Source organism: Tupaia chinensis, unplaced genomic scaffold, assembly GCF_000334495.1.
Source record: "Tupaia chinensis unplaced genomic scaffold, TupChi_1.0 Scaffold000495_1, whole genome shotgun sequence".
In the NCBI taxonomy this organism is placed as follows: domain Eukaryota; kingdom Metazoa; phylum Chordata; class Mammalia; order Scandentia; family Tupaiidae; genus Tupaia; species Tupaia belangeri.
Window position 1 is genome coordinate 1,898,431 of NW_006160007.1, and position 22,651 is coordinate 1,921,081.

General features: G+C 37.5%; 1 protein-coding gene across 2 annotated transcripts in view; it reads right to left on the bottom strand.

Moving 5' to 3' along the window:
• The window catches only part of MAP2K4 (mitogen-activated protein kinase kinase 4), a gene marked incomplete at its 5' end in the record, with an annotated part of 137,582 nt that overhangs the window by 29,705 nt on the left and 85,226 nt on the right, over positions 1 to 22,651 (bottom strand). For both annotated transcript variants that reach the window (XR_003550691.1, XM_014590902.2), the window contains 4 exon segments: positions 4,801 to 4,928; positions 8,790 to 8,841; positions 11,455 to 11,574; positions 21,940 to 22,059. Coding sequence is in view for 1 of the 2 variants with exons in the window: in XM_014590902.2 (XP_014446388.1) it covers positions 4,801 to 4,928; positions 8,790 to 8,841; positions 11,455 to 11,574; positions 21,940 to 22,059 (420 nt within the window).

Genomic DNA, 22,651 nt, shown 5'->3' on the forward strand with positions numbered 1-22,651 from the left:
TCCCCCCCCTTCTCCTACCTCTCATGCACACTCACATGTCCTCTGGCATCTAAAATATTTTTTGGAATGGACATACAAATGGAAGAAAATCAACATCAATGTTTACAATCTTACAGATTGTAGAAAATAAAATTTATGTCTCAAAGATTATATCTTTCAAAACTGAAGAGACATTGCTACAGAATGAATACATATGAAAAACTAGGTATTACCAAATTTGTTGAATGAAGATGACACACATCAACAGTTTCCTAATGCTGAGTAGATATAATATATTGGAATTTCACTACTAACGGGCTGTATATGTTTCAAAAAAAGATTAAGCCAAGGTTTGAGAAATGTCCAGCATGAATAAATTGACAGGGCCGGCCCTGTGGCCTGGTGGTTAAGAGAGCCAGATCCCACATGGCTGACGCTGTAGTTCGAGTCCCAGACTTGGGAACCGGAAAAGCATGCTGAGTCTATGTGCATTCATGCCCAAAATTCCAACAGCATGAAAAAATGAAGGAGACACAACTGTGGTGTGACCACACAACACTGGAGGAGTGCTTTCTTCTTCCTCTTCCTTTCTTCCTGTGTCTTACTGTCTCTTTCTCAGATAAGCACACATGGCCCCTGGCAATATTTTGTTTTTAACTGACATATTTCAGGAACTATTGCAATGAAATGAGTTCTTATATCTATCATAATGATCTAAGACTATCTTATGAACTAATATGAATGGGCTTCTATGTAATATAAGAAGAGAAACATGTAAAGAGGAAATGTCACTAAAAGATGGAGAAACCAAAGTTATCTTTTAGAAACCTTCACAGAAGACCTTCAAGGAAGGTTCCAGAAGGGAAGGATGAGAGAGTACTAGGTAAGGGAAGCCCTTAAAAATAGAAGATTATCACTCATTTAGAAGCAGGAAGAAAAGGGAGAATTGAAATAAGTTTCAACCACTAAAAAAAGGCATATCTATCTATAAACATCAAAATAGTAAACATACACTTTGCAATGTGACATAATACAAAGTACACATCCATCCATGAGTTATCATGCCCAAAACATTGTAATTAAAAATTAAATCGGGGCCGGCAAGTGGCATAGTGGTTAAGGGCGCTGAACTCCCACATGGCCAACCACGGTTCAAGTCTCAGACCTGGTGGCTTGCTTTCTCATTTCCTCTCTCTCTCTCTCTCTCTCTCTCTCTCTCTGTTCAAACTGGAAAATAATAATGATAATAATAATAAATAAAGTTAAAATAAAATAATCTAAAAAAATAAATAAATAAATCATGGGACCAATAAGATGACGTGGTGGTTAAGGTGTTCGATTTCCACATGGCCAACCTCAATTCAAATCCCAGACCCAGAGACTTGAAAATCACACTGGGTGCTTTTGAGTGCATGCCCAAACTCCCAGAAGAGAAGGGACTAAAGCATGGTCATTCCCCCTGGGGGGGAGGTGACTTCTCACCTTCTCTCTGTCTCTCTCCAGCAAGGACTCATGCCCTATAGCAAAAACCTGGGGGGGGGGGGAACCATGAAGCTAGAACAATCAGGATTTGAGGCACTCATGCACATGTGCCTGGTGTGATTTTTCGATTAGAGTATGGGACCTTCTAAAAATGCTTCCAAAAAAGTCAAGGTCATGGAAAACAAATAAACATAAAAACTTATCCAGACCTGTTTAAAATAAAGCGGGACCAGGAGATGGCATAATAGTTGAGTATATAACCTGTGTATCAGAAAATACTATGAGCGGACAGCATGGTGGTTAACAGGCTGGACTCACACATAGCTGACTATGGTTCAAGTTCCAGACCCAGTGACTTGAAAATCATATTGGATGTATGTGCTTGCAAGCTTCAAATCCCAAAAGGAGAAAAGAGGAGAGGAAATTGCAGCGTGGGGGCTAGCAGGTGGAGTGGTGGTTAAGGCGCTGAACTCTCACATGGCAGACCATGGTTCAAGTCCCAAACCTGGTGGCTTGCTTTTTCACTTGCCCTTTCTCTCTCTCTCTCTCCATCTCTATCTCTGTCTCTGTCTCTGTCCCTCTCTGGTCAAACTGAAATAAATAAAGTTGAATAAAATAATTCTTAAAAAAAAAAAAAAAAAAAAAAAGAAATTGCAGTGTGGCCATAACCCTGGGGTGTGATCTCCTTCTCTCTCTCTCTCTCTCTCTTTCTCTCTCTCCCCCCTCTGGCGAGTGCATGTGCCCTATGGCAAAAAACTTTAAAAAAAAACAAAAAACCCTACTATGAAATTATTGTTAATTTTTTTATATGTGGGAATGATATGGTAATTATGCCAAATAATACCCCTTTTCTTGGGAGATATGCACTGAAATGCTTAAAACGTAATTCACAATGGCTGCAACTTACTTTCAAATGTTCAGCATTATTGCCTCCTCCCCACACACAAATACTTAAATGGAGGGAATTGGCAAAATGTTACTTTATGGAAAATTACTTTATGAAAAACCATATGTGTAAACTCGACATTTTATACTTTTTTTTACACTAAACAATCCGAACAATAGTCACAATTCTGATAGACTAAAGAAATTATAAATCTTAAATACAAAGATATATTTCTGAAAGATGATGTCTGATATATCAAAGAAAAGTCAGGACACATTTGGAGGCTTTTTAAGGAGGCTTTTTAAGTTAATACAGATTGCCTTCTTGTCCATCTCTGTAGGCCTCTGTAGAAGACTAGAACAGACAAGAGCATTTCTTTGTCCCGTAAAGATGAGTAGCAAAGAGTCTGTTACCAGCCAGTGTGCTCAAAGTGGAAGAAGGTCAGCAGGAGAAGAGATGCCTAACACCTCAAGGGCCTGTGACCCACACTTCTACACAAGATGGAAAGTCTACTTCTCTAAAAGTTACCTGAATGTAAAGTGCTCTACTCCATCTGGTATGCAACTGTATTTTTAAGGCCTGCATTGAATCAAATAGCAAATACACTCAGTTAACCTTACTACTGAGACAAACCCTAAGAAAAGTAGATAACAGTCTCAGTTAGCTGTCAGGGCATGACTAGTAAGTGTGTAAATCAGACCATTTCCCAAATGCTCCAAGTCTGATACTTTTTATTCTTGCCTTTGAACCTGCTGTGCCATCTATCCCTATCTATCATGACAACTGCCTGATTAGCCAAATGGTCCCAAGAATCTCCCTGGCCAGTCAATATCCAAAAAGCCCTAACTAAATGAAGTTTTTTTTTTTTGGTCTTAAAATATATACAACCTCTCTTAAAAAGGTGACATGAAAAGATAAACAAAAAGAAGTACTAAAAATGAATGATTCTAAAATGACAATATTAAAATTCTCAAACATAATGGTCTTTAAATATAATGATTAGTGTATAAAGAGGCAAAAGTACGTCTATAAGAAATATATGTAATATGATCTTTTATGCTACTACAGATTGGGAAGCAAAGAAAAAGAAAAAGAATGCTGATTTATCACTTGTTTTCAAATGAAAGTAAGTTCAGAAAATGAAATTCATATAAAATAGATTCTGGTTTTTAAAATAAGTTAGAGTGGCCATCAGATGGTACAGTGGCAAAGTCACTGGACTCTCACATGGCCAACTTCAGTTTGAGTCCTAAACTCGGTGGCTTCAAACTCACGCCAGGCATATGTGCATATGTCTCCAAGATCTCAGGAGGAGACTGGAGAGGGATTGTGGCATGGCTATCCTCCCCCAGGGGGTGATTTCTCACTTTCCCTCTCATTACTTGTTTTTTTCTCTCTCTAGAGAGTGCATGTGCCCTATGGCAAAAAAATAAATAAATAAAACCTCTAAAGAAAGAAAGAAAGAAAGTGGGAAATTTGATAAAGTACTAAGCCTACCCTTTAGTCAATAAACAGAAAGTCTATAATACGTTGTGATCCTTCTTACTTTTCTGTTGTTTGTAGTCCTAGGTTTGAAAACATATAGAGGAGGAAACAAAAAAGTAAAAGGAGAGACAAAATTTAATTCTAAGCTAATCTTTAGTTTAAAAGTTTATGAAGACTGAAGGAGAAGCTGCTGGCAGGAATACCATCAATAAACAACTGGCAAACATGATGAGTCATTATGCAGAGAAGCGTGCTGGTCCCCAAGACCCACAGCTATGTTAGAGGAAGACACCAACATCTGGGACAATATCTTAAATACAGACACCAAATTCTAACTCAAACAGACATCAAATTCCAGCCTGTAGAAACAACATGTGCAAATACACAGGGCCAAATTTGTGTACATCTGTCCTTCAGGGGAAGGGGGCTTCCAGCTGTGGAAGACACAAGGCTTCCACTTTGCATTTGTCAGTGTTCCAACCACCTCTGGAGAAAGGACTAATATTCAAAACGAGGTTTCAGACTCTGCATTCTCCTAGGAACTCAAGTCTGCTCATTCTTCTCTAACTGGAACTAGCATCCCTTAGTTGTCTGGGGCACACTCTCAACATGTCCTCATTACCTACTATGATCAGGACAGCATATGGAGCACCAGAAACAAAGATGCCCTCCTAAGAACTTACCACCAGGTGAATTAGTTGAAATGAATATAGTGAAAAAAAAAAAAAAACAAGTGTTAAATGTCAAGTAAGAGGACAGAGTGACACAACAAAGGCTAGGATTCCCTAGGATAATCTGCCAAAGTTGAGTGGGAAACTAAGACTGGGACTTGGGCTTAGGGAAACAGAAAGACTGAAGTGTGGTGAAACTGCATGCCAATCGGCAGACTCCTCAGAAGTACACCATCGACCTGCACAGGCTCGCTGTGCAACAACTGTCTAGCAAGAAGGCTTGGCCCTCACACTTACTGCCATGTATGGCCTACACCCAGCATCTCTCGTCTTGGCAATGGAGTCCACAAGCTGCCCACTAATGCCAAAGTCACAGAGTTTAATATTTCCACTTCTGTCCAGAAGAATATTGGAAGGTTTGATATCTGCAAGAAACATATATCAGTCAGTGTACAATGAAATAATAAGCTATATTTCAAAGTACTTTAAGCAAAAATATTTAAAAAGCTTACACAACATTAATAATAAAGTCTTTAAATTCAAATACATAAAAAGCTGCAAAATATCTTCATTTATCACATGCAATCACTGTTCATGTTTTAAACTCTAACTTTTCTTTTTAAGAGAGATTTTTACTATAGGGTACATGTGCTCGCCAGAGAGACAGAGAGACTGAAAAAGAGAAATCACTCCCCTGGGGAATGGTCACGCTGCAACCCTTTCTCTTCATTCTCTTCTTGGGATTTTGGGCACACATGCACATGTACCTGGCATGACTTTCAAGTCACTGGATCTGGGACTCAAACCGCAGTCAACTACATGGGAGTCTAGCAATGTAAACATTACCCATCTGCTGGGCCCTAAATATCTAACTTTAGTGTCATAGATGTAACATAAAGCAAAAGTCATTTCAGAACAATATCTTAAATAACTAAGAGATATGGATGGAGGTTGAGTTTTCTCTTAACATCTCCCTATTTATAAAACATAAAGCATAGCTTTTTCTCTATCAAAAATTAAAAAAAAAAATTTCTAAATGTTACTTAAAAACTAAATATTAAAAAAATGCTTCGCAATAAATTATTACCAGTCAAACTATGAGAAATGGATTTAACCTATCAGAGTATACACAGCAAATTTACAACAAATTTCAAATATAGTGGCTGGCAGGTATACAAGGGGCCAGCAAGTGGCATAGTGGTTAAGGTACTAGATTCCCACATGGCCCACCATGGTTCAGGTCCTGGACCTGGACCTGGTGACTTGAAAATCACAACAGAAGCATGTGCATGTACGTCTGCCCAAGGTCCCAGGAGGAAAATGGAACAGTAGAGGTTGCACCTTGGCCATGCCTCCTGGGGGTGATTTCTTGTTTTCCCTCTCATTGTCTGTCTCTGTCTCTCTCTGGCAAGAATACACACTCTATGGTAAAACCTTACCAAAAACAATGAAATAAAATTTTAAAAGGTACACAAGTGATGAACCCACAGTCAAGTAGTAGAATCTTACCTAACTCACTGAAGTATTTCTGACAGGACATCTAAAAGATCACAAGCGTGGGATCAGAGAGGCAAACATTCAAAGTCTGGGTTCACTTTCCTCATTTACAAAATGGAAATGATAATTCCTACTTTATATGTGGTAGAAACTGAAACACCTAATATAATAACTCAGTATCGATTCTCAATAAATGTAACCACTTAATTATTTCTCACTAAGAGACTTTTCTGATGGTGGATGGCTTCATCGAGTTTTTTCCAAACCAACCTTTGCTTGGTCTCATCCTCAAGAATCCAGAGTCATTCCTGCCACTCCCAGAGAGAGAGCAAGCAAGTGTGTGCACACACGCATTCTCCCTCTAGTGATAAGTCCAGAACCCTTTCTCACTGACAGACAACTTGGTATCAGTATGTGACCATCACTCTGTCTTCAATCTTTCTATCCATTCTGCTGTCATTATCATGGCTCAACAAATAAAATAAAAATTAAGTTTATAAATGCAGGGTACAGAAAGCATCTATACATAGGGAAACTTCAAAACGTTTGTGGAAAAATGAAATTAAAGTATGAGTTTATTTTGGTGGAAAAAAAAATCAGAAATCCACACGTTGATTTTGTTGTAATACACATTTCCTCTAAATTTTTAGAAAAGCCTTGTGGTGATCCACAAAGTAAAAACATCCAGAAAAGATCTCATACCTCACTGGCACAGCTGCCTATCAGACATCCATTCCTGACCACTCTGTCCTTTCTAATGGAACCTGGGTACCCTTAGGTATCCATACTCCTCTGTGTAGCTTTATTCTCTCCTCCAAAACCTGTCTCCTGGCAAACCTAGGCTTCACTAGGATACTCTCCTACTCCTTGACAGCACCTATTCAACAGCTTAAGGGAATGAGGAAATTCTGGTGAGCGAGGTAAGAGAAAACATTAGAGGCACCTACTGACTATGTCCATGCTCCTAGGACAGCCACACAGAAAGACAGAGCCTCTTCTTGAGGAGGCATCAAGTCTATCATCCTAGTCTTACTATCCAGAACATGGAGCTGATACATGAAAGAAGCCAGAGTCAAAAACAGCAGCTCATCTCCCAGGTGCACTGTACTTCTAGCCAACGTATCTTTGAAATTATTAGGACAGATAATCAAAGTTTAACTCAGTAATCACAATTTTCTGTGCCTTGTGATCAAAAGTAGTCTAATTGCAGTAAAAAAACAAATGGATCCTAACTGACAAAAAGATGGCCTTAAATTCACCATTTTATTTTATTAAGAAGAAAACCAAAGTTATTTTTGAAAATTTTTAATTTTATTCAACTACTCTCCAGGAAATATTTAGTGCTTTACAAAAATCAGTAAGTATTCCTCTAAGGTAACTGTCAAATGACAGAAAGGCAATATTCCCATATTTACCAACCACAGCTAAAGAAGGAGGGAGAAAAAACAAAAGAACAAGGTGAGTTATAAGAAGAACAGTTTGATTTAGATATCTAACTACATGATTTTAGGCCAAAAGGGAAAATAAGATGCTACCTAATATTATTTTCAATAAGTATTGTATTAATCCAGTCAAAATTGAACAAAATATTCTGATGTTCAAGGTAAGTTCATTTCAGTGGTCCAGTGTCAGTCCTAAACTAAAAGAACTTAAATAAATGACCCCCATTACCAATTTCTTTAACCACTGAAAACTATGTTTCCCAGAATTTAAGATTTTTCCCTTCTCTGTATTGGACCTATTGTTACCTATTTTATTTATTGCAGTGTGTACCATGTATTACCTAAGATTTGTCTATAACAAATTCCCTGAGGTAGTTGCCCTGTGTACTTCACGAAAGCTGCTTTCTCATTTCCCTGAGGCTAGCATACTGATAAATAGAGCAAGCATTCAATATATTTGCTGAATTAAATTCAGGATTCTTACAGGGTTAGTGCCTTTCTGAGTTTGGTCATTAATCACACCAAATGTTCAAATTTGAATCTGTGTCTATTTAGGTCAAGATTACTGTTTTCCAACATGCTTGGAGGAATTTCAACCTCTAATACTCATAAAAAAGATCTCTCTCAATTTATAGAAATACCCTCTAAAGTTCAGGAGAGACACTTGACAGGAATAGGAGCATGCCTTCCAAATACTTCAGGGTACTATGCCTCAGATTCTTTGAATATCCATAGAACCACTTTAATACCTTATTTGTATATTGTATGTACAGAGAATAATCATGCAACAGGCAAATGAATAAAGGCTTTAGAACTAAGAGTATTAACAATTTTATAGCAAAAATCAATTTCAGTTTCTAAGTCCAACATACTAATAAGTTAGAATTAAACTGACAGTCCTAAAGGGAGGAGAAACCTAAATTAATAATAAAGTTTTGGGGCCAGCAGGTGGTGTAGTGGTTAAGGCACTCGACTCCCACACAGATGATTGTGATTCAAGTCCCAGATCCTGCAGCTTGAAACTCATGCCAGATGCGTGCCCAAAATAAAAAAAGGACGGAGGAGAAGGGATTGTGGCATGGCCAACCCCTCTGGGGGTGATTTATCACTTTCTCCCTCTCGGTCTCTCTGTCTCTCCAGCGAGCACATGTGCCTTATAGCAAAAATCTTAAAAAAAAAAAAAAAGTAAAAAATAAAGTTTATGGTTCGTAAAGTTTAATTGCTAAAAATACAAATATTTCAGGAAACCTTATACAGCACTGTAATTTTCAGTAGTAATATACCAACTATGGAAAAACAGGTTAGTCTAAGTTAGTTTATATTCTACAAAAAACAGTTCAGACCCACCTCTGTGAATGATTTTCAAGTTTTCTTTTAAGTGGTTTAGTGCTTTCACAGTCTAAGGAAAAAAGAAGAGGTGAGATAAATGCCTTGTTTCTCGTTAATCAAACAGCACGAGAATTTATCATAAGTAAAATTCCATGTAGCCCTATGCATAATTTTAAGCATAATATTTCAATATTCTGTTTATCGTTATTGATAAGATAGTGAATGATGATTTCAGGTGTGAAAACTTAGTTGTTTTTATGTTGTTCCCTGAAAGCTAAATAACAGGGACTTATTATCTGCTTAGCAAGTCATTAAAAAGTAGTATACTTCTTGTACCTTTAACCATTTCAAGAATAAATACAGTACCAGAAAGACCAATGGACTTTTAATACTAATTAATAAGGCTTTCCACACTCTCAGTTTCTCAGTATTCACCGTCCTTGGGTGCTCAGCCTTCAATGTATTTTTGCAGAGTCAGTGTCAGTCATCATGGTAACTTATTGATAATTTATCCTTGCTTGATCAGTGTTCATCATCAGAAATCATAGATTTCTTCAGAAAGCGAGAGAACAGAGATTTGAATTTAAAAATTGCACAACTTCAAACTAAAAGAGAACTAAACTACAGGCCAAGTAACTGCTATAGAAAAGTCAGGACTTTTATATCATCCAGCAGCCGGGCTTGAGGACCGCACAACACAATATGTGTAATGTATTGAACAGCTGTGTGCATGCATGTTCACTGGTTTAGTACTTAGCAAGAAGAAACTTACACAAGTGAGTAATTCTAAATGTTATACTTAATATATCAGGTGGTCACTAGGTCTGTTTACAAGGTCTGGAAACATGGGTAAATACATAATAAACCATTTACTAGTATATATGTATTGTGTATATGGCAATATATTATCGAAGTAATTTTATTAATGTTCCCCAATATCACGGCCACCCTGATATGCAATGATCAAGGAGAGTAGAGTTCTGAGAGCTGGTTGTCCGCCTTAAGTAATTTATCACTTATAATTATATAAACTTCCACACAAACTACTTACTTAATCTCTCCATGCTTCAGATTTATAATTCATAAAAACTGGGTTATGCGATCAACCATAGAGAGGTGCTCTGAAGATTAAATGTAATAAGATTTCGGCTTGATGGAAATAAAAATCCAGTAACTATGAGCTATAAGTTCTACCACTGCTATATTATAATTATTATGAATATAGTATCAAGTTCTAAGGTAATACTGGTTTTGTATGCTGGAGCAAGATGGACACATTGGTCGATGTAAAACTTTTTATACTCATGTAAATAATGCTTAAGTTTCTACTCTAACTCAATTTCTTTTTATGAAATTATATGAAAGGGTATATATTTTTCTTCTCTCTTTCTTTTTAGAGGTTTTTGCTATAGGGCACGTGTGCTTGCCAGAAAGACAGAGACAGAGAGACAGAAAGTGAGAAATCACCCCCCAGGGGGGTATGGTCACACTGCAATCCTTTCTCCTCCATTCTCTCAGGATCTTGGGCACACACGCACACATACCCGGCATGAGTTTTAAGTCACCGGGTCTGGGACTCAAACCGCGGTTGACTACATTGGAGTCCAGCAACATAGCCATTACGCCAACTGCTGGTTCCAAAAGGGTATGTATTTTTAAATTTAGTTCAAAAGCATTTAAATTTAACAATTTGGCAAAGTGACTTAAACATTAACATACAACTATGAATAATAAAACTATAATGAATACAGTTTAATCGAATTTTTTAAAAACCAGTTAAATACATATACCTCTTACAACTATAATATAGTTCAGAAGCTGTCTATATTTTTAGCCAGTATTAATTTAATGATTAAATGGGATAAATTCACTACTGACAGACTACAATGAAGGAGAAGAATGTAGGAAAGGAAAACATAGGAAATTACATGCAACCACAATATCATCATACAGCTTCTTGTGTAGTTTAGTTTTTACACATTGCATGCATTAGCTCCAATTCACAAAGGTTTCTAATCATCTTATTAATTTTGCTCTACAAAAGAAATTACTTTCCCCTTAGGGGAAAAACACTATAAACAGTATTTGTAAAGTGAAAGATACAGAAGGAAAAAAAAAAGCCATCATGAATTCACTATCAGAACTATACACATATACAAATAAAAAACTTTTTTTTTTTTTTGGCATTCTGGTAAAAGTGAAGTAACCAAATTAGGAGAAATGTTGGTTCCTAGAACTACTAGTCAACATTTTAAGTAATTTAGACTAGAAAATCCAAATCTTAAACCACAAGAAATATACTTCATCTAAAAGCTTCAGTTAAGTTGCTTAAAGGACACTGCTGTGCTTCTGATTAATTTAGTAATAAGTGAAATAATATGACCTATTCAAAAATTGTTAAAGCAATAGAAAAAAATTAAAAGAAAATAGCTTTTTCTCGTCTTATTCACGGCACAATCTGTTATGGCTCATTGAGATTTGAATGAACATTGTCAGTATTCATCTAGACTATAGTCTATTATGTTAAATACCCCACAGAAATGACTGTCTCTTGTCCCACACAAATGATTTCCCAGGAAGGTCAGTAGCATTCTGTGAAGAACATTAATGTACATGCATTCAAAACCTTAGTAGCATCTTTATATAACATATACAATGAACAGTTTGAGATCCAGGTACTTACTGCTAAAGTGATTTTGCCTAAAATTTCTTCTGGAATAACATCATCTAATACACTATATACATATTTGTAAAACTTATCAAACGAGGTAGACATGAGTTCCATACAGATCCAACAGTCACCCTAAAAAATAACAAATATCTGTTATTCTTGTGTATCTTAATATCAATATTACCTTGCCTTTACATAAAATGGAAATAAAACTAGAAAATAAGTAGTCTGATCATTCTCACTTTTAATCTCAAACTAGTAATAATTTTTGGTTCCTTAATAAAAGCTGTGGGTGAAATGTGCTACTCAGGTTTAAACACAGACTATGCCCTTAAAGCCAGTTCCCCAGCTCCCTCCCTTAATTACACGGACACTGAAAACTTGTGAGCTTTTATACAAATGTCAAGTTTTGCCATAATTAAACACAAAAATAAGAACTATGTGGAAAATCATTCTCATTAACAAAGAAAACAGATAGCAGTAATCTTAAGGAACTATATAAGCTTCTTAAATAGGAAAAAAAGGGAGAAAATATATAAAGTCAACCCGGTGCCTCGAGGTCCCACTCAAATGCTACCTGGCGGGAGGGCCTACTCTCACTGACATAAAGGGCAACTCCTCTCAGTGTTCCCTCATCCTGCTTCTTTCTGCACAGTCCTCATCGTCTTCTACCATGGAGTCAAATCTATTCATCTATTAGGCTTGTCACATACATTCACTACCAAAAGTGTAACCTCCACCAGACAGGGCTCAATGAATATTTGTTAAATGAATGAATGCTGGCTGTAATTAAACTTAGTCATTTGAACACTGCTGGCCGCATTATGGATTGTTTTGAACCAATCTGAAAGCAATAAAATTAAACAAGAGAAATAAATGTGTTGATATCATTTGATATAATCACCTTATGACTGGGGATGGAACTTAAATATTCCAAAATTTATGGAAAAAACAACAACTAGAAACCACTTTACTATCCCACAAGAAGGAATGTCACAATAATAAAGAGATTATCTAAAATTAAATTCCTTGAAAACCATATAGTTCATCAGAGGTATGTATGAGAAAATGAAGAATATAAGCCCAGGGAACCAGCAGTTAATGTAATGGCTATGTCGCTGGACTCCCACGTAGTCGACCGCAATTCGCGTCCCGGACCCGGTGGCTTGGAACTCACGCAGGGTGCGTGTGCGCACATGCCCAAGATCCCGAGAGGAGAATGGAGGAGAAGGGATGGCAGCATGACCATCCCCCCTGGAGGGTGATTTCTCGCTTTCTGTCTCTATGTCTCTGTCTGGCGAGCGCACACGCCCTATAGCAAAAACCTCTCCAAAAAAAAGAATATAAGCCGGCATCATGATTATAACTACGAAAGCGTGTATAGATAGGAACAAGGACTATGGAGGACCTTATGAAAATGAACATATTATCAGGATGATGAAGATGAGTACCTTAAACTATTGTGTACGTTGATACTGCGATGTGGACCCAGCAGTAACCTCAGAGATGTTCTATTTACCCATCTCCTATCCCTCAAGCCTAATCTAAATTGATTATATAAGAAATTAATGCCCATGAAGGTAAAAGGGGTTTCTCAGAACAATACTAATTAGTAACAGAGCCATGAACAGAATCTAGTTTTCCTAACCCTTTCTTCTATCAACATTTATAATCCAAGTATATTTAACTTATACGCAAAGAAAGCATATGTAGTGATGAATGTTGAGATGAGTAATACTACTTTTACAACAGGACCTCCTGCTGGAATATTCGTACATTGCTACACAGAAGATCCCGAGAGGAGAATGGAGGAGAAGGGATGGCAGCATGACCATCCCCCCTGGAGGGTGATTTCTCGCTTTCTGTCTCTATGTCTCTGTCTGGCGAGCGCACACGCCCTATAGCAAAAACCTCTCCAAAAAAAAGAATATAAGCCGGCATCATGATTATAACTACGAAAGCGTGTATAGATAGGAACAAGGACTATGGAGGACCTTATGAAAATGAACATATTATCAGGATGATGAAGATGAGTACCTTAAACTATTGTGTACGTTGATACTGCGATGTGGACCCAGCAGTAACCTCAGAGATGTTCTATTTACCCATCTCCTATCCCTCAAGCCTAATCTAAATTGATTATATAAGAAATTAATGCCCATGAAGGTAAAAGGGGTTTCTCAGAACAATACTAATTAGTAACAGAGCCATGAACAGAATCTAGTTTTCCTAACCCTTTCTTCTATCAACATTTATAATCCAAGTATATTTAACTTATACGCAAAGAAAGCATATGTAGTGATGAATGTTGAGATGAGTAATACTACTTTTACAACAGGACCTCCTGCTGGAATATTCGTACATTGCTACACAGAGACTTTTTGTAAAGAATATTTGACATAGTAAACTTTTATATCCTTTATTTAAGGCCTTTTTGTTATTGTTGTTTAAAGTGTTCTTGGAGAATGGTTCTTACAAAAGATTAAATAATGCTCTCCACCCAAACCACACACTTGAATTTATTTTTAACCTAAAGACTCCATCTCAATTAATTTACTAGAATTTATTAGAGAAAAATATAGCACACAAAGCTGACCAACTCAGAAAAACAGTAAGAAAGGAACTTAACCTCCATAATACAGAAAAGTGGAAAGATGACTGATGTTAAGAAAGGGGCCAGCTCTGTGGTATGGTAAGAAACTGCTCAAGAGAAGCCAGGTCCCATATGGCAACAGCTCTAGTCCAGGCAACCTAAAGCATGCCAGCCATGCATGTGACTGCCCAAGACCCCATGGGCTAGAGGACTAGAGAACGAGAAATTTGGTATGGCCAGATACTGTACAGAGTGTTCCCCTGCTCTTTGCTTTCTCTCACTTATACATGTATGCATACATGCTCTATCATAAATAAGGATAAAAATTGAAAATTTAAAAACGAAGATCTGAAAGGCCTGACTATATTACTCAGGCTTTCCTTTTTCTATTTACTTAAGCTTAGGCCTCTTCATTTCCACCACCATGAAAGATTCCCCTACCATCTTCAATGGACTATGACAAAGGTCAAGTGAGTTAACAGGTAAATTACAAAAGGAAGTGCCTGAAAGGTGTGATGACCTATAGTTACAGAACTGAAAGGAGGAAGGATGGGAAAAAGGGCAAACAAAAGAGAAAGACAGGCATGAGAGCTGAGGAATAAAGGTCTTAACAGACCTAAACTAAGAACTGAAGATAAGATGGGGAAGTAGACAGAAGCAATGAGCTCCAGAGAAGGAAGTTTTTGTAGTTTCCAAGGCATATAATCGAACTCAAAGTTCCTACTTCTGGCAATTCCTCTCAGCTTGAGAGCAGAAAACCGCAATGCAGTTAGCGTAATGGCTATGTCGCTGGACTCCCACGTAGTCGACCGCAGTTCGCGTCCCGGACCCAGTGGCTTAAAACTCACACCGGGCGTGTGTGCATGCGTGCCCAAGATCCCAAGAGGAGAATGGAGGAGAAGGGACTGCAGCGTGACCATCCCCCCTGGGGGGTGATTTCTTGCTTTCTGTCTCTATGTCTCTCTCTGTCTGTCTGGCGAGCGCACGCGCCCTATAGTGAAAAACCTCTCCAAAAAACTACAATGAGTTTCACTGGGGGGAAAAGAAAAAAGCAATGGTCTAGCTGCCTGAAAAAGTAGTACGATGACGGCAACATTACTTTCATGTTCAAGCAAAAGATGGGAGGTCCGAGGACCAGCAGATGGAGCAATGGTTATGTCGCTGGACTCTCACATGGTCAACTATGGTTTGAGTCCAGGGCCCAACAGCTTGAAACTCACGTCAGGTGCATGTGCATGAGGGAATCTGGCTTGGCTGTACCCCCAAGGGGTAATTTCTTGCTCTGTCTGTCCTCTCTCTTTATCTCTCTGGCGAGCGCACATACCTTATAGCAAAGATCTTTGGGGGGGGGGGGGAGGGAGTGGGAGGTCCAAGAAGAAATAACTTTATGTCATTTACTAAAGGACAAATAGACAATGGATTTGCTAAAAAAGAAGTTTAAAAAAAAACTGAATTATGAAGATACATTGAGTTTCTAACATATAATATATGCCAATAATAACCAGTTAGAAATTATGATGTTTAAAAAAAAACTGTTCATAATAAAAATAAAAATTACAAAGGTACCTATGAATATTATCTAACAAAATAGGCAAAACATTTATGAAAATATAAAATGTTGGGACCGGCAGGTATCGTGGTGGTTAGGGGCACTGGATTCCCACATGGCCCACTGTGGTTGAGTCCCAGACCTGGCAGCTAGCTTTCTCACTTTCTCTCTCTCTCTCTCTCTCTCTCTGTCTCTGTTTCTATCTCTGTCTCTCTCTTTCTCTCCCTTCCCCTCCCTCCCTCTCACTTTGTCCCTCTCTGGTCAAATTAAAAATAAATAAAGTTAAATAAAATAATTCTTTAAAAAGTAAAACATAAAATGTTAATGAATTAATTAATAGCAGTCTGACCAAATGAAAAGGCAGACTCCTTTATAAGTAGACTAGAAGTCGTAAAGATGTCAAATTCCCAAGGTAACCTAAGAATTCCATTAAATTCTAAAGTTTCATGGATCTGGAACAAGCTAACTCTCAAACTTAAGTACCAGCCAAGAAAAGCCAAAGCAATTTTAAAGAGAAGGGACTGACCTACTAGACAGAGTCTGAAAAGCCTGACCGTATTACCAGGCTACAGATAGCTTTTTATAAAGCTATCACAATTAAAAGATGAATACAACAGTTGATGAGATTCCAAAGTCCATACACATACAGAAATTTGATACACTATAGATAAACAAAGCAAATAGTAGTGGCAAAAGCATGACCCCTACTAAACTAGAAAACGGGGGACAGCAGGTGGTGCAGTGGTTAAGGCACTGGACTCCTACATGGTTGGCCACGGTTTGAGTCCTAGAGCTGACAGTTTGAAACTCATGCCAGGCACATGTGCGTGCATACCCAATATCCTGAGAGAAAGAGGAATTGCAGCATGGCCATTCCCACGCGAGACGGGGTGGAGGGATGATTTCTCGTTTTCTGTCTAGTGAGTACGTGTGCCCTATAGCAAAAATCTCTCTCAAAAAAGAAAGAAAGAAAGAAAGAAACAAGGGTAAAAAAAAGGCAAATTAAGTTAAAAAAAAAAAAAAAGGAAGTGAGAACAATCAGAATGAAAATCCCTCTAAAACCAAAAAAAGTCAATGCAGAAAACTAATGTAACTTAAGAGTTACTGAGAATGTAGATAAAATTGATAAACTAGGGCCAGTGGGTGTCATGATGGTTACGATGCTGAATCCCTATATGGCCATTTGCAGTTTGAGTCCAGACCCGGAGGCTTGAAACTCACGCCAGGCGTGTGTATGTGTGTGTGTGTGTGTGTGTGTGTGTGTGTGTGTCTCTCTCCATAATCCCAGGAGAAGAATTGAGGAGAGGGATGGCAGCATGTCTATCCCGGGGGGTAAATTTCTCACTTTCTCTCTCCCTATCTCTCTGTCCCTCTCTGGCGAGTACATGTCTCTCTCTGGGACCTATGACAAAAACCTTATAAAAACAAAATTGATAAAACAGATTACTATTATATGAGGAACAAGTGAGAAAAGAAAGAAGGGAGGAAGAGAGGGAGGAACAGATAATGAGAAGGTAACATTGCTTACTACAGATTCTACAAATATTAAAATAAAGAAAGAATATTATAAATAACTCTATTCCAATTAATTTTATCATTCAGATAAAAGGGACAAATTTCTTCAAAGAAACAAGCTACCTAGGATCATTCAAGAAGAAACAAATAACCTGTGGGCCAGGCTGTGACATGGTGGTTAAGACAGATGGATCCCAAACTGCTGACTGCATGGTTCAAGTCCCAGACCTAATGACTTGAAAACCATGCCAGGCATGTGTGCATGTGAGCCCAAAATCTTGAAAAGAGGGAGAAATGGAGACGGGACTGCACATGATCATTCCCCAAGGGGAGTGTTTTCTCTTCTCTCTCTTTCTTTATGTCTGGCTCCCAAATGCTCCCTCTAGCAAGTAAAAAAGAAACAAAGAAAATTTTAAAATAACTAACTTGACTAGAATGCTTATCTTTGAAAGAAATTGAATGTGTACTTAAAAATCATCCCAAAAAAAGAAACAAGTTCAACTGGCTTCACTGGTCAATCCTACCAATATTTACAGAAGAAATAATGTCAATTCTATATAAATTCTTCCAGATGACTGAAAACGAGGGAATATTTCCCAACTCCTACTATGAGGTTGAGATTATATTTATTAAAAAGTCATATAAAAATGTAAGAAAACTATAGATCAGTATCTCTCATCAGTAACAAAAATTCCAAAAGAAGTTTTACAAAACTAGTACATGTTCACAATTTAGCAAACTGAATTCAATAATATATATAAAAAAGATATTAGATGGTAATAAGGTAGATTTCTCCCAGAAATGTAGTGTGTTTGACATTTGAAAATCAATGCATACCAAATTTTTTAAAATCTAAAAACATCTCAAAGATACCAAACATGAATTTCACAAAAATCAAACATCCATTCCTGATTAATAAAAACTCAGCCATCTAAGAATAAAAGGGAACTTCCTTAACCTGATAAAAACATCTACAAATGGTGACATATGTCACCAACTTCAGCTTAATATTATTCACTGCTCTGAATTGAGTTTGAAATTTTCAGCTCAGTATTACCCAATGGTAAGTAATCTCTACGTAAAAGCTGCAAGAATAAGGAAAAGAACATCTTGTAAGTGCTTTAATTGTCAGCTAATTAACATATACTAAGAGCTGAAGCCTGTGGTCGTATAAATTACAAGAAATGATACCCCAGAAGGTCTCTTACAGTCACGTGGGATTAAAGGCACGCTCTCTCTCTCTCACAGTCTGGCAAGTAAGGAAAGGTAAAAGTTCTGAGTATATATGTTCAATTCCTTCTGTACTTTCAAAAACCAAGGATTCTGTGTCTATTATTAGAACTAAAGACCATAACATCATGAATCTATCAATCAATCAACAAGAAGCTTTACTTTAAGTTACTAACCTTGAAAGAAAAACATTTCGCAAAATCCTTATTAAATATGCTTAATACTTTTAACCTTTGTGACTTCAGAAAATACACCTTGAGTACATATTCACTCTTTAAAAGTGAATGTTCTGCTTTCCTAAAATGCCATCTTTAAATATTCAGAAAGTACCTATTACTTCTTTCATTCTAAGATTTGGGAGAAAGGTTCATGTCTTATCTACTTAGATTTTCTGTGACCTTACACAGCCTAACTATAATTTCTAAACATCCATCTTATCATACTGAAAAATCATAACATTTAAAAAGCAGATTATTTGTTAAATAAAGCTCTTCATCCCTGGACCACTCATGATAAAACAGAACAAACAAAGATTTATGTCTCTGGAGTCCCATCTCTACTACTTATTGGCTGTGACTTTTATCAAATTAATACTCCAAATCTCATAAAGAAATAATACCACCAAATCCCTAAGACTGTTGGGAGAGCACCTCTGAAACACTGAACAGCTGTTAGTATAAGATTTGTAGTTGCATATTTCAACTCCTTTAAACCTTCCTGAGATATAACACTAAATTTTACTTAAGTTTACCCATGATAGTAAACCATAAATATACTATTCAGATACAATTACAAGCATTTTTGCTCTTTTTAATACCTTGCTAATCATGGATTATCATTTACTCTGCTTTCTTTCACAAAATCAAAACTGCCACACTATTTAGTCTTGGGTAATATATTTAAATGTTGCTTCTTGAATGATTAAATAAATTAGCAAGAGAAATGAACTGGTCTATTCCAGCATTATGATGGTAATTATAGGTTAAAATAGATCTGATGGGAGGCTATCTATAGTCATAGTGAACACATGACTGAGAAAGCTGACAGGTAGAATCTAGTTGGGACAGAAAATCTATGTCATTCCTATATGATACTGTTGTAGGGGACAGCAGGTGGCGTGGTGGTTAAGGACTCCCCCATTCCTAACTGCAGTTCAAGTTACAGATCTGGCAGTTTGCTCTCTCTCTCTCCTCTCCTCTCTCTCTCCTCTCCTCTCCTCTCTCCCTCTCTCTCTCCCTCTCTCTCTCCTCTCCTCTCCTCTCTCCTCTCTCTCTCTCTTTCCTCTGTGCTCGCTCGCGCTCGCTCGCTCGCTCTCTCTCTCTCTCTCTCCCTCCCTCCCTCCCTCCCTCCCTCCCTCTCTGACTGTCTCTGGTCAAAATTGAAAAATAGTTATAATAAACAATTATTTTAAAAAATTGTTCTACATAAATCTGGAGAATAAAGTAAGCAGAGTATCTAACAGTTGTAAAGAATAATTTGGCAGGGGGCAGAATGTGACATGGTGGTTAAGGCACTGGATTCTCCCATGGCTGACCATGGTTCCTTCAAATACCAAACTCAGAGGCTTGAAAATCACCCCAGGCACATGTACATATATGCCTAAAATGCCCAGAAGAGAATGGAGGAGAAGGGAGATGGTGGTGTGGCCATCCCCTCTGGGGGAGTGATTTCTCACTCTCTGTTTCTCTCCAGCAAGTGCACAGGCCCTGTGCAAAAACCTAAAAATAAAATAAAATAAAAGAATAGTTCAAGGATAAAAAAAGGACACAGTAAGATTCTTACGTAACATGAAGAAAGTTCCAGATTTACAATCTTACAAACAAAATAACATTATGTGAAATTTGGACACGTGGCTGATACTGGTATAATGTAATCCTGATGTGACTTGAAGAAGAAAGCTGATAAGGCCAAAGTATCTGATCGTAAAAAATGAAAAGTCAAGTCACTAAAAGGTACAAGGACAGGAATAGAGAGAAATAACATAAATGAGAATGAACAATTAGTGATTAAACAAAGAAATGAGCTCTTATCATGAAATAGAACACTACTTAAAAACAGAGCCAAAATAACACTGAATAGAAATGTGTAAAATCATCATTGGAAAAGATGTTAGGTGAGTCAGTTAATCCTCAGTGCTATTTTCAGCCCCGTTTTTAAAAAAATAGTATTTTTTAAGCCAATAACAACAAAACTCCTGAGCCTACACTCCACAATCAAGTCCTAAAAGGAATCAAGAGGAAGGAGGGCTTTTATTTTTACCAAACAACCTCTCCAGCTCATGTGAACATTTTCAATATGAGAAGTAGTACATTTTAAAGAGTATTGGAAACGGTTATTAACCCAAGACTTATCCAGCTAAGGAGACATCACGACTCTGATGATAGTCCAGGAGGTCCTCAAGTACTGGAGCCACTCACAGCACCAGCTTTCCTCCCAGCCCTGACTCCCTTCCCTGCTTTAGGCAGCGGGATGATGGAAATGAGAAAGTGAATGGACAGGTCGAGACTGCAGTGATAACCGAGCTGGGACACAGAAAACCGGAGGCCAGAAGAAGAAACATAGTCATGAGACCAGAAATTAGAGTTCTAATTTCTATATAAAAATCTGAATTACAGAACAAGAAATTTTTTTTCTATTATAATTGTTTATTTCCATGTCTGATGAAAGTAATTGAGGCTTTTGAGTGGAGACAAATAATGCTTATATTAAATGCATATACACTTGATGACAAAAAAATCGTGCCTACATACCAAAATACTGAAACATTAACTCGTTACTAATATATGACATTTAACCACAGACTAGAATCTAATCCTGCCATCCTTTTATTTGTCCCAATTAGATAATCATTTGTCAGCTACAATCTAAAAACTTTGTTCCTACCTCTCTGAAGAGTGCACCGTAAAACTGAACAATGTATGGACAATCACTACTCCGCATTACCACATCCAAATCCATAAAGTTAAAAAAAGGGGGGGGGGAGGGGGCGAAGGTAACCCAAGGTCAGAAGAAATATAATCTAAGCCTACAATAAAACTGCTAATATTTAGAAGTCAGCAAACTTGTCAGGTTCTTAAAGAACAGAAAATATATGTAAACAAAAGATTTATGGAGGGAACCAGCAGTTAGCGTAATGGCTATGTCACTGGACTCCCACATAGTCGACTGTGGTTTGCGTCCCGGACCCGGTGGCTTAGAACTCACGCCGGGCGCGTGTGTGTGCGTGCCCAAGATCCCGAGAGGAGAATGGAGGAGAAGGGACTGTGGCGTGACCATCCCCCCTGGGGGGTGATTTCTCGCTTTCTGTCTCTATGTCTCTCTCTGTCTGTCTGGCGAGCGCACGCGCCCTATAGTGAAAAACCTCTCCAAAAAAAAAAAGATTTATGGAATTCACAAACACTATTAAAAACATTTCACTTGTTAACCAAAGAACAATGACTGATAAAAGTTAATATGTAGATTATCATGCCTACATACCAAAATACTGAAACATTAACTCGTTACTAATATATGACATTTAACCACAGACTAGAATCTAATCCTGCCATCCTTTTATTTGTCCCAATTAGATAATCATTTGTCAGCTACAATCTAAAAACTTTGTTCCTACCTCTCTGAAGAGTGCACCGTAAAACTGAACAATGTATGGACAATCACTACTCCGCATTACCACATCCAAATCCATAAGAAGTTGTTTTTGTTCTTTTTCATCCACTGTTGACCGAATTCTCTGGAAAAGACCAACAAAGGATGTCATAAAATTATAAAAACAATTTTAGAAACCTCAGAAAAACCTCTACCACAAGACTGAAAATGACCACGCAGCCTTCACAAATAGTAGACAGACATAAGAATTATCATCTTTCCTTATACTTTACAAGAATAATTTTTAATCAAAGAAAATTTAACAAAATAGTACTTAAAGTTATTTAAAGGGAACAGGGGTTTTTAACCACAAGTATTCACTAATGATGTTGGGAGTTAGGCAACAAAGTTCTTCAGTAGTGAAAATTAACCCCCGTATGCAAATATAATTATAATGAGTTACAGAAGTTACCATTTGAATAATTATGGGCAGCTTCATATACTTTTAACCACCATTTCAGAACTGTGTGGGATCTAGGCACCTAAGGCAAGGCCAGCCCCCTTGACTCCCTAGTATCTTTGTACCACAGATGGGAAGCAGTCCAGAACAGGAAATAGGAAGTACTAGCATAAGGGCAGTGAGACAAGAAAAAGCCAGGTCTCCAAATGCTAGACTGAGAATCTGTCCCTTCCTTGCACTTGCTATACATAAAAAAAAAAAGTTCTACCTGACTCTC